At 40.9% G+C, this 13,372-nt stretch overlaps 1 protein-coding gene across 3 annotated transcripts in view; it reads right to left on the bottom strand.

Moving 5' to 3' along the window:
- The window catches only part of FAM184A (family with sequence similarity 184 member A), a 134,497-nt gene that overhangs the window by 72,174 nt on the left and 48,951 nt on the right, over positions 1–13,372 (bottom strand). For all 3 annotated transcript variants that reach the window (XM_018563824.1, XM_018563815.1, XM_018563831.1), the window contains exon 2: positions 216–1,070. In XM_018563824.1, the coding sequence (XP_018419326.1) occupies positions 216–1,070 (855 nt within the window). The remainder of the gene's footprint in view (positions 1–215; positions 1,071–13,372) is intronic.

Below are 13,372 nucleotides of genomic sequence, written 5' to 3'. Positions count from 1 at the left end.
TAATACTTACTTAGAAGCAGAGGGCCCATGTACAGCTTGGGGCTAGGATACAAGGGGATCCACAGAGACACAGGGATTGATCTGAAAAGGCCCAGGTACAGGCACCTCAGCACTATTGTTACCTTACAAATGTTTTAGACCAAGATTACTTGAAAAACAAATATGCAATTAAACTACTCATGTATCTGGAAGAGTAAATATTGCTTATTTCTTACTTGAACATTGCTTTCTGCTGCACATAGGGAAGACTGAAGTTTTTGGCACTTTTCTCTCAGACTTGCAGCTTCTTCCTGTACAACCTGAAATTCTGTTTTAAGGATTCCAAGGTTCTTTTGTAAATTGGCTTCTTGATTCTGAAATTCCCTCTTTAGTTCTGTTTCTTTCTGTTTACAAACATTCAGGCTCTCCGCTGTAAAGAGCTGAGATCTTTTCAGTGCTTCCAATTCATGTTCATAGAATGCCTGGGCTTTACTTAGCTTCCCTTCATAATCCTCAACTATTTTTTTCCTCTCTACTCGTAGGTCTTCCAACTTTTTGTTGAGATCCTCCACTTGCAATTGATACATCTCCTCCAGTGTTTCTTGCCCCTTATTTATGGTAGCATTTTGGTTGTGTTGAGCTTTCAGGAGCTCTTGCATTTCTATTCTATGACTTGCCCTCAGTTCCTCAAGGGCTGAACGCTTGTCTTTCTCAAACTGTACTTGAAGTTGCATGAAACTTCTTATCCTTTCTTCAAATCGCTTCCTAATCTCCTCTACCTCCCGTGACATAGTCACAACCCTCTGTACATGCTGGGCTTCTGCACAAAGTTGCATATCTTCTACTCGGTGTTTGTAAACTTCAAATTCAGTGAGTGCTTGGTGCTTCACCTTTTTATGCTCTTCTAGTGACTCCTCTAGTGCTTGGATTTTCCTTTTCAGTTCAGTTTCCTCTGATACTTTATTTTTATATTGTATAATTTTTTCCCGAGTTTCAGCAATAATTTGTTGAATCTCTTCTTCATGAGCTTCTTTTATGGCTTGTACGCCTGATTCATGCTCATCATTCCTAGTGTTTAAGGCATATATGACCTGAAAATGAGTACAAATAAACACAATTATTCAAAAATGAAGTACAATAGATAAAACAAGAGCAGTTTATAGATCTAATAAATATTTTTTCAAAACGCTGAGAAATATAGTTTTTTACATAAGTGCTCACGTCCTTTGGACCTTTCCACATTTTGTACCGTTACAACCTGGAATTATTTACATCTAATTGGGATTTTTACCAGTCAATTACATATCATACAATCATTGTGAATATTTGTTATTGTGACACATTTAGTTAAATAGAAAATCCAGCCAAACTTTTTTGTAATTTTTGGTAAAGTGCAGGAGCATAAGATTTTTATTTCTGTCCCTTTTGGCAAGATCCACCCTTACACACCGACTGGGACAGAATATGAGGGGAAATTTAAAATGTTACAGTTGTCAGCAGAACATATTTAAATGGGAAATACCCCAACGTGAGTAAATGTTATGGTGACAGCTGTCAAAGAAGGGATTTTTCCACACATTGAAAAGGGAGGCAATAAGGTAAATGTGTTGCTTTGCCCTACATGGGCAAAGCATGAGTTTACTTTAAGGTTTTATGTACACAGGCCTTTGCTTTCATCTGACATGCTTTTTTTTTCTAACTGCCTAAACAATACAAATCATAGCAAATCTGAAAGCATGACCTTTTTGTTTCATTCTGCAGCCAAAAATGAAATATCACTTAAAAAAATTAAATATCATTTGCAACCTCTGTAACGGTTTTGAATTTGTGGAACAGATATATAACAGAATCTTCATTGCCTCACTCTTGTAGTTGAAACATGGCTTGTTTCAAAAGCCTGTACAGAGCTTGAGGTCAACCTACAGTCTGTCTGTTGCATGGACAACGACAATGTCTTTAGATTTACATGACTAAAATTTTCATCCTTGGGTAGGTGTAAAAACACGAAGAATAGAAAAATCCCCCCAATGCAGACACAGCAATACAAATTCAAACCCACTTTTTTTTCTGCCTGTGTTAGGGAAATCTCCTCACTTTTCAGTCCAGGTAATGGGTGTCAGACAGTCCAGTAAGTAAGGGAAAACAGGTACACAGACATTGTTTAAAACCTTTGTGGTGTACAGGTTAGGTAGCACTAGACATTGGTGGAGGTGTGTAAGTATGTGACAGCTTGACTCGTTAAAGTGGACCTTTACCCCTTTTGACAAAAAATCACATCAGCATACAGCTCTGCATGCGGATATGAAATCATATTTTTATTTTACTTACACTTTTTTTCTACTTCCTGGTCCATTTTGGCACAAATTATGTAATTGTGCCCAAGCATTGCATCCTGGGAAGGTTACATAAGCAGAGCATTGCTGGAAAATCTCACCTGTAATATCAGGAGATCTCAGAGAAAGGCATTTTCCTGCCCTGAAATGATGTGCGTGGTCACATGTCCTAGTCACAGGTGCCAAAGTTCCAAATCACACAATTAGTCAGTGCTAGTGATATGTCCACTCCAAAATACTTTCTATATTCCTTTTTGACAAGGCAGGCAGCCAGTCTCAGCCCGACAGGGATGTCCACACGCATATATAAAAAAACAATAGAAAAGACAGCGCCCTCTCCTTGTGAAATATGTGAGGTTTATTAATACAAGAAACAGATTAAAAATACTCACAATACTTCTGCATGTAATGAATTCATGTCCGACACATGTCTCCCTTCATGGATCAGGAAGAACCAATGTGCTGGTGATTGATGAAATCCATAGAACGAACCTGAAGGTCACCATAAACAGCCTGATTTGGAGGCTGGTTGCTATAGAGGACTCCACCAACAGAGTGATGAACTCCCACACCTGAACCCAGGTATCACATGATGACCTTTATTCAAGTAACGCTTGATTGGTTAGCCAAACTTTAGTGGTGTATATAAGTGATATAGTCATCAGCATTACTAGACTCTGATGAAGGTGATGCACCCCAAAAGCATTAGTCTGGTTATGGTGACTGGTGGGTCCGGCCTATGGATTTGATCAATCACCAACGAATCAGTTCTTCCTGATCCATGATGGGAGACGTGTGTCGGATATGAATTCATTACATGCAGAATTATCCGCTCCACCTTTTTAATCTGTTTACATATTACAGTGGAGAGGGAGCTGTCTTTTCTATTGTTTTTTACATATGGGTAATGTTCCTCTTTAATGGTCCTACAAGCATGTGCAGTTTTGGGGGAAAAGCGCCATGCATGAGAAGAAAGTATTTGAAACTCCAGCCATTCGGTTGAAGAACAATTATTAGTGTATAATATAAAACAGGGTTAATATGTTTGTGGGGTGTGCGGCTTACCCTTCTTCAGGGCTAACTTTGGGGAAGGAACAGATTAAAAACATATATGAGTAAATGCATCTACAATAGAGGTACATTTTAACAGAATTTCATCATCAAAATTAACTGACCGGAGGAGCTAATTGTTTCAGTGATAGAAATAATACAGTATAATTTTCTCATTAAGAATTGTGTATATTTGGGTATACTCAATTGAAAACCAATACAATAGATATAAGTAACAATATTAGAACATATATGTGCCCATGACTAATAGAACTAACAAAGGTTAGTTTCCCACCATACATTTTACTTTAACAGATTTTACCCTTATACAGTCTATTTTTGTTTCTATTTATATATTAATATTTTTTGTTTTATGACTATATTGGTTGTGGAAGTGAAAGGGACAGTTAGCTCTGCCCTCTTTCTCACTTTCTGGGCTATAGCAGAGAGCTCAGCAGGTGTCAGCAACTCTCAGCCAACACTTCCTGTGCAAAGCGGTTAATTGAGAGCACCCAGAACCATGCAAGCCATGCTTCTCCCACAGGTTTGAATTAGGCCCCAAACACATCCCCGACACCAGGCCTCACCCACATGCTCCGCTCACAGCCTGTCCTTCCAGCTTTCCACCTCTTACTATTCCCCTGCAGCGGAGGGAGAGTGATGGCCATGCCTTCAATAGAAAAGAGACTGTCAGATGGGTTGCCACTCTCTCTGGTAGCAGAAGTGGCTTCACATTGGGCATCTAGCCAAATGTCTCGATGTACATTAACATTTAGCAAAGCAATCATCTAGAAAATTCTAGAGATGAAAGCTTTGCTAAATGTTTGTGTGCATTAAGCCACGTGGCCTAATTCACACTTGTTGTGCAGGACCCCACTCACCACTACTGTACCCGTCAAGCAGGACCCAGCTTGCCACTACTACACCTCAACATACTTTTGCACTCACTGACAACACACTGTATGCAATTTTGCACTCACAAATACCACAATTATGAGTACTTTTGCCCTTGCCAGCACCACCCTTAGAATTTCTGCACTAGCCGTCACCGCAGCAACATTCACTTTTGCAATTACCAACACAGTAAAAATCTGCTTTTCTGCATTCTCCACACATTCCTGCATTCTCCTGCATTCTCTCAACACCACACACTTTTGCACTAGCCAACACTGCAACACTGCACATCTATGAATTCACTGACACACATTTCCTTATTTACCTGTGTTAAACGGACAGGCACTTTTTTGCTATCAATAAACATATGAGCATATATAAACTTATATTGTAAAAGTACTTTCACTAAACCAATCAGTTCCTCTGGTCAGTTGACTTTGAAATTCCATTCAATTGTACCTCCATTGTAAATTTACATTTACTCATGTATATTTGTAATCTGTTCCTTCTCCATGTTAGCCCTGGAGAAGGGTGCAGGTGCAATCCCCTTAAACGCATTGAAAATGTTCCATATCATACACTAATAAAGTGAACTTTGTTTTTCAAGTGTTTGGAACTTCCAAGACTTCCTATTAACGCACAGTGCGCCTCATCCACCTCTACAAAACATTGTTTAAACCGAGCAAACTCTGGCCCTCCTGCTGTGGTGCAACCACAAATTCCATGCAGTGACTAAAGGGATTTCATTGCAAGACTCTGGGATTTGTAGTTTCACAACAGCTACCAGCTACCCCTGGTTATAGAAAAATCTTGACGGGACACAGGCATTATTTAACACATGAGAGAAATCCCAATTCTACCCTATTCCCTACTCCTTAATTCTATCCTATTCTAGCCAAACTAAAAAAAGTTTGGGATGGGGATAGGCTTTATATTTATGATAGTTTACATTTTAAATTTTTCTAATCTGCATACGCTGACATTTTGCACAAGCTTTATTTTATTTTTGTAATCAAAGTCCTGAATGCTGCATACATGATTGTACAGGAGCCTGCAATCTTTAAAAAAATCACCCGAGCAGCAGAAATGACTGATAAACACTAGCAGGGAGAGAGATTAAATTTGTCATATAGCTGTGTACAAAATGGAAAACCTGCTGTTAATAAATAGACTGGCAGAATAATTTAGCAAGGGATGCACAAGCGCTCTGGCACACACAAGCCTGATTATATACTTGACAGTATCTGTCTGTGACTCACATATCCAGCTGCAGATTGTTATTGCCGTTAATCTATGAAACGTAAAATTACCCGGCAAACACCTACAGACATACAAGTAAAAAGGAGGGACCTGTGACATGCTGCTTTTTTAAATTTTCTTTGACATATCTGCTTTAAAGATAAAAATTGTATAGTAATTAGCTCTACTACGTGCATATGAATGCCTACTAAAGAATCATTTGTCTATTTAATAGATAATTGACCATGGCTAAGTAATTTTCAAATCTAGGAAGCCAGACGTGCAAAACATAGAACACCTGCACTATTGGAAAGGGTTTTGTTTTCATTTCTATGTTTGCTGCTTATGCGTGCTATGCTTTGTTGCTTTTTTTTTTTTAACCCCTACTGAAACAACAGGATCAGCCGCATCAGCAGTATGGTTACCCTCAAAGGGCCGGTTGTATAGGACTATGCATCTACTCTTTATTATCATAAATAGTTGCCTCTGCATTCAGTTGCTACTGGTTTTAATAATAATTTAAGTAATAACTAGCCTTGAAAACAGAAGCCTAGGAAGAATAACAGCAAGCAGATATTCAAATGTACAATTATTGTACAATTTATTAAAACATTTTTTTAGGAACAGTAATTTTTTTTTTTTTTTAAACATACAAATATTGCCAGGCACTGTTTATTACACATATGGCAAACACAAGGCATTAACTTTCTTTAACTTTTCTGACTGGATGTCTGACACTTTGCTTTTTTTTTTACGATAAACTTTAAAATAGCAGCACACAGTTTATTAAGAAGAAGCACAGAACGCAGCCCGCTGGATGGGGGAAAAAGACTGCCCAAAAAACTGCCAGCAATCTCTGCCATTATGAACATTCAGTGGCATGCAAAAAAGCCAGCATCGCTGGCTGAAAGGACTGGGGAGGCGGGGTGGAGGTGGAGGCGGGCACCAGAGCGGCATTGTAAGCCGTCATGGCTGCAGAAAGAGAGGAGGCGGCGGTGGAGGCGGAGACAGGGCAGGGACGGAGCGGCACAGTAAGGGGAATATGTAATGCCTGCTCTGACTGGCCGCGCCGCTCACTTGCTGAAATCCCAACCTGGCCAAATGAGGTGGCTGCTGTGCGGGCCACATTACAAGGTCCGGCGGGCCGGATTCGGCCTGCGGGCCTTGTGTTTGCCACCCCTGATCTAGGACAACATAGCTGAACTGGAAAGAGAGCTGAATGCAAGAATTTTTCCAAATCAGCTATGTTGTCCTAGATTGTTCACTTCTCCTGCCTTCTCCAAACCCTTCACCCTTTTGTGAATAGACCCCTATATTTCCTTTTTTATTTAAGTATCATTAGAGTCAAAACAGTTTTAAGCCATTTCAAATGCTGATAAAATGATTTTCAATGGATGCCATCCCTTGATGTTTAAAATGTTTAATTACCTGCAGGATCAGCTGATCCCCTGGGCACTGGCTCTGATATCCTGTTTTAGGGTGGCTCCTTTCCATTATTTGGATTTATCATTGAAAAACGATTGAGAGTTTAATACTAATGTCAGTTACAGAAAGAATATATATGCATCTTATTCCAGTAGGATTAAGTAAAAGTGTCACTGTAGATTTAAAAAAAATGAGGTTAGCTTTTACTGATAAACCAAGAGCAATGTTTTTAAAATTTCATTGATTGCAAACCTGCAAAAATTCTAGTAATGTGGCTAATTTCTGTCCATGCAAATTTGACTTGTCTTATATAAAGGTCCATTCACACTATGCATTACATAAACATTAACACGTGGTAATTCAATAAGAACCTGTATTTTTTATTATTAAGGTAGTCTGTGCTTAGGCAGCCCATACCCCCCCCCCCCTTGTGTTTTCCCCAAGAGTTACTTCAGCAGGGTATTCAATGTAAAAACAATTAAACAGTTAACCTTGAGCATTACATGGGGTAGCCATTCTAAAGCTGGCCATACACTTTACATCCATCGCAAGACTTTTGTCTTGCGATGGCTGTAAGCTAATTAAAAGCTTGTACGATCTGCCCATCTTGGACAGGCAGATCGTACTTGCTTGTGCACACTGGCCCGTTCGGCACTTGTCTACCGAGACGCCATTAACCCGCCGACAATCATACGATTCTCGGCAGGTTTTCAAGACTGCATGGGAGACAAAAGACGTGCGACCGTACAGTAGAAATGGTCGCATGCCTTCCATACAACTGCCGATTATCGGGATTTCCCGCAATTGTCGTACGATACAAACTTCAGTTCACCAATCCAACCTCGTTCAAGGCACGCAGGGATATAGTGTGATTCTGTAGGCATCTCCACCCCTTGGAGGCTAAAACTTTCTAAGAGAAATAACAGTTATATGATTAATGTGCACCAAGAAAAGGTTAATCTTGTCCTTCAGATCTGCAATGTGTAAAAACATTTTTACTGATCTGAACTCAGCTGTATGATATGCTATGGGTTCATACACACAGCTGCGAACAGCTCTGTAATGTGAAGGTGCTATCAGATGGGTAAAAGAAATAGGACACAGCTGCATTCAGGGTCCTAAATGCCAGCGTTGTTTATGCTTTCCGCATATAATTGTCTGTGCAACAATTACATACAAACCACAAATAGGCATTTTTTTTATAGGTATTTGTACTAATATTGGTTGCTAGGACACTAGGTGGCTTGGGTAGGGAAGGATACACCTCCGTCCTAGCAACAGAGGCTGCTAAGCGGTGTGATTTTGCACAACTAAGAGGGGTGAATTACTTTTGGAAAACACTGTAGTTACAGTAGGCAAATGTAAAGCTAAACTGGCAGAGATAAGTAAATCTCAAAGCTGGATGGAGAGAAATACATTTTTTGTTTTGCAAGGTAAAACAGTACAGATGTTATGTATTTCCTACTGATATGAATAAGATTAATATGCATTTTCTATTGCCTGTTGTTTAGCTTTCAAATTGAAGAGCTTTTAATAAATACGTAGCTGTAACTGTATTGGTGTTTCCTTATTATCTGGCTAAAATTCAGCTTTATTTTCCTCTGTTGTCTATATAGTAATAAATGCCAACTGTCATACTAGAAAGCACTTCTCGGCCTTTTGGCTAAGATCAAGTGTAGTATCTGTTCTTATCAGTTGTCGGGAAAGAACAGCCGCCGTCACCTAAGGAGAGGAGTAGATGGCGGCTTAGTATTTCCTGGCGTAATTGGTGGGGTACTGGATGAGGTTCCAGGCCATCGGAGCTTTCGACCCTTGTGATGGGTGGGCTCCGGCGGAGGGATCTCTGAAGGTGCCCTGCCTCCTGAGAGGAATGGATGCGAAGCTTGGTCTGGCTGGAGGGTTGGGGGCGACAGAAGCCCGTGGTGTTGTGCCCCCTGGGGGTGGTGTCCCAGGGGTGCTCAGAAAGTCACATGGGTATGCGACCCCACATGACTCACTGTAGCACTTGGTCACACACCACATTGCAATTTTCTGCACTTCGCCTCCAAGACAGGCCTTATGGCTAGTCTGGGGCAATATTTTTGCACTCCGGCCCCTAAGGCCTGTCAGAGTTGTGCACTGGCACTTTAGTATCATCTATTGCACTCTATGCACGATTGGCTTTTTTTAAAAGCTTTTTTGACCCACAGATGCTGAAGGTGCAGGTTTCTTCGGGGCCTATTCCTGACGCTGGGAGGAGATTCTGTGCCTCCTATGGGGTTCTCTGTCTCCCCTGCCTAGTACTGTGAGGGACCTGTTTCGGCAGGTCCCCAAAGGATCGGGGTCCACCGGCCTTCGGGTTGGTGGGCCAACAGTCTCAACCCCTGTCAGTAGCCTTGTGCCCCGGGGGGTCGGGAAGTAGGTCCCTTCTTTATTGAAGGACCTTGCACCCTTGTGCACGTTTTTGTGTGCTGTGATTTCACGGTTGCACTTTTTTTGTTCACAGGGGGAAGTTTGTTTAGACGCACGTTCTACGGGCTTCAAAAAAAAAAACTAGAAAGCCTTTTCATCTACTCTCTTTTATTCAACCCTGCATGGAAGAGCAACTGTGTATTGCTTTTTTTTCCTGAAAGCTACAGAATTTTCACAAACATTACTGCTCTCACCTTCTAACTGCTACAACATTAGCACTGGGGCTTTCAGGCTTAATGACATTTTGTAAGTGGAGTATGTACAAGAGAATCAATAACAACCTGCTAAAATAGAGGGTCTCAACCAGCAACCAGCTAAATAATCCATCAATGCCAGCTATGCTTTACAGAACCAAGAACTGCAACATGGTTGTGAGAAATGCCTTAAACAAGCACAATGCTCTTTTGTTTCTATTTTCTTTTCAGTAGAAAACTAATGTCAGATACTGTGAAAATACCTTGATATTGGTTTCATTGCATGCATTTGCTGATCTGTAGCAGGCTCAAGGACATGGGCATGTGTGCTGGGCAAAATGGCTTACTAACCTGTGTGATGTATAGGAGCTAATGAACACACATATCAGAGACAGAAGCCAGTTAAATGCGTAACATTTGCAGTCGAATCTGAGTGGAGGCAATGGGGTTGATTTACTGAAGACAAATAAGTTGTTGATTTAGCAAGAGAATTTGCAATTTGCACTAACATTTCCCCTTAAGCTGGCCATAGACCCTGCAAATTTCGGCCAGTTCTTCATGAACTGGCCAAAATTGGCTCAGTGGGTGGCCCTTTCACTAGCCTTCCATCTGGCATCTTTGTATCAGAACATTTTCGGCCAAATTGTGACCGTAGCTTAATGACTGCCATCACTGTTCAGCTTAGGTTTAATGAAAAAGGTGAGGATCTAGCTTCTATTACTCATCCATGTGCAAGCAAAAATAGTTTTTTTTAACTTTTATTTTCTCATGATTGGATATGATATACAAAGTGAAATTTCACCACATTCACTAAGCTAGGGGAAAATTCCCCTGCAAAGTGTAAATTCCCTTGCAAATGAAAAGCCTATTTGCAGGGCTTGAAAAAACCACTCGTTAGGGGGGGTGGAGGGGGGTGTGTCTAAAGGTGGGGCTGGACAGGTTGTCAAGTAGGAGTTCGCAGGGATAATTCGGGTCCACCAACTCTTCGAGTATGGCTAGCACCTCGGTGTCTGGCTCCATGGCCAGGGATGTCGGGGGCGGGTTGGTGGCTGCTGGCCTGACATCAGTGTCCGAGGGGTGTGTTGTGGTTGTAGTGCCTCTTTAAGGTGAGGTTGCGGATGAATTTGTGCAAGTCTTTGAAAAGGGTGAAAGAGTTGGGGTTGATGTCAGGTGCGAAATTCAAACCTTTCTTTAGTAGGGATTCTTCATGGGGGGATAAGGTGTGACTGGAAAGGTTGAAAATCTTTATGGTAGTGTATCCGGGGTCTGTCTCTCTCTTTTTGTGGAGGAGGGAGTGTGTTCCCCCTCTTCTTCCTCTTCTCGTTTTTTTCTTTTGAGTGGGCGCTGGGGGCCTAATTCTAAAAAATGCTGCTGCTGTGAGGGGGGTGAGGACACAGGTGTGTTTCTGGACTGAGATGTGACGGGGTCAGGGGTGGGGTTTGGGATGGTGATGGAGTCCTCGAGTGGAGAGGGAGGGCACGTTGGGGGAGTTCCGGAAGAGTCTTGGCTGGGATTGCTTGTCATCTCGACAGGGGTGAGGTTATGGTGTTCTGTGGATGGAGGAGTCCCCTGGAGGGATTCAGAGGTGATGGCTGAGTGGATGGCAGAGGGCTGGGTGCTGGGGGAGGCTTGCTGGTGGTATATTACATCACTTCCTGCATTCAGTGTCACTCTCCAGCTACAGAAGCTGATGAAGCCGATCTCTGCTTCATCAGCTTCTCTGGGGGTCCCTAGGTGACATTAGGGGTCTTGGAGATCCCTGATGTCTCCATAAAGAGGACCTGTCATGTAAATTGGCTATCACATAGGGCGCTTCTTAGCCCCCCATGTAATAGCAATAAAGTTGTGTGTAAAAAAAAAAAAAAAAGAAGTAATACTAAAATTAGAGAATCATAAAAAAAAAATAAAGCATAAAAAAATTTGAAAAGAAAACACATTTTTTAAGTCCCCGCCCCCCACATTCACACGCAGATATGCGTCGGGTGCACCTACGTGCGAAAACGACGATTGCACCTATTGTGCCGCACTTGTTACATATCACCGCAAACGTTGGAGTGAGAGCAATAATTTTATGGCCATTAATCACTGATAACACTAAACTGATGAGCAGGAAAAGCGTTTTAAGCGTCGCCTATGGGTCTATCGGCGTTTTTTTGCGATTTTGCAGGCGCACTCAATTTTAAGGCTTGACATGTTTGGTGTCTATTTACCCGACGTGATCCCGACTTTTATGTTTTACCAAAAATATGGGTAAGAATAAATGTTTTATAACAGAACGTAGGGAAACTTTTTTTTTTTTACATTTACGGGACTTTTTTCATTATATAGTAAAAAAAAATAACCCCCCTTCCCCCTCGTGGTGATTATATACCTCCAAAAGTAAGCTCTATCTGTCCCCAAAAAATGTTAACATAAAGTGCAAGGCTATAGTCCAGTCATGCTGACTGGTGACATTTTTGACAGGCTGGTGAGAAACACTAACATTTTTCAAGCCCTGCCTATTTGCCTTTTGTAAATTCATCTGAGAAAATCAAGTCACAACTTGTGGTGTATTGGGCTAGTTCACTCTCGATATCAATTCAGACTAACTGATTCACTCAGTTTACCATAGCACTCCTGGCAAAACAGAATGTGGAGTTGAACACCAAACCAGAAAGCCCCCCACTCCAAGGGACCAAAGGTTTTAAGGGACAGTCACCTAATAAGTCAAATAGGTATCTAACTTTTAAGGCTGTAGGGGTTTATGTGGCAAACATTCCTGCCCCTATGACATAATTGAACTACAAAGGAAGTAGCGTACTTACTCATTAGATGCTATTTTTAATATGAAAGAATACTGATTCCTTATACGGCCATGTGAGGCTCTGAATCCATAGCATCCTATGGCGTTAAATGCAGGATCACACATTATAGTTTGCCAAGTAAATGGAGGAGAGTAAAATCAAGTAGTTTGTAAGCACTGGCTGCCATTATGGGGAGGGAGTGGACTGGTTTGGAGTAACTTCAGTTTCCTCAAAAAAACGCACTGAGCTGCTTATGAGTTGATTTGTGCGGTCTTTTCAGTTGTTTTGAGCTGGTTATAAGTTGACACATCAAACTGACTTGATTAAGGAGAAAAAGAAATTCAGCTGCCAACCAATGTCTTTGTACATAAGACTGAAGTCAGGATGCTACTGCAACACAGTGTGCATTCAGTTATCAGATATCACTGACTGTAATATACAACTTATACACCAAGAAAGAACCATTAGATGGATGAGGTGACAGAAAATAACGCACCTGTGATTTTGGGGCGATTAAGGTGGTAATTCAAATATTTAAAGGTTTTACTAAATGACTCTAGATCCTGAAAAAAATCAATAATGGTCCCATTGCCTGTCCAGAATACAGTTAATACCTATTGAATACACATAATAACTGAAATGACCTAGGTCTAGGCATAGGATGTCCAACCCCTGGGTAGTAATGTATGAAAAAAAGAAAAGAATATAAAGCTGGGGTTTTTTGGATCATCAAACTGACAACCTTCAGACCAAGCGTTTCTTTAGAGTAAAATGTATAATTTTATTTGATTCAACATGATGCGTTTTTTTAAAAACAATAACAACAGACAGTGATTGCATAAAAATGACAGCACAATTTCCCACACAAGCTCACTCCACCATGGTGAAGACTCATAGACCAATTAACTAATTTGATAAATCACATGATAAATAGGGTTGATAACCGAAACACAATTAACATTAGATGATAAATAAATAAATAAATATAGGTGGAGCTTGATGTTGTCTCAACGTGACGTTTCGC

Source organism: Nanorana parkeri, unplaced genomic scaffold (genome assembly GCF_000935625.1).
Source record: "Nanorana parkeri isolate BGI_ZX_2015 unplaced genomic scaffold, ASM93562v1 scaffold22, whole genome shotgun sequence".
Taxonomy (NCBI): Eukaryota; Metazoa; Chordata; class Amphibia; order Anura; family Dicroglossidae; genus Nanorana; species Nanorana parkeri.
Note: the sequence above shows the minus strand (reverse complement) of the source record. Positions and strands in the feature narration are given on the sequence as shown.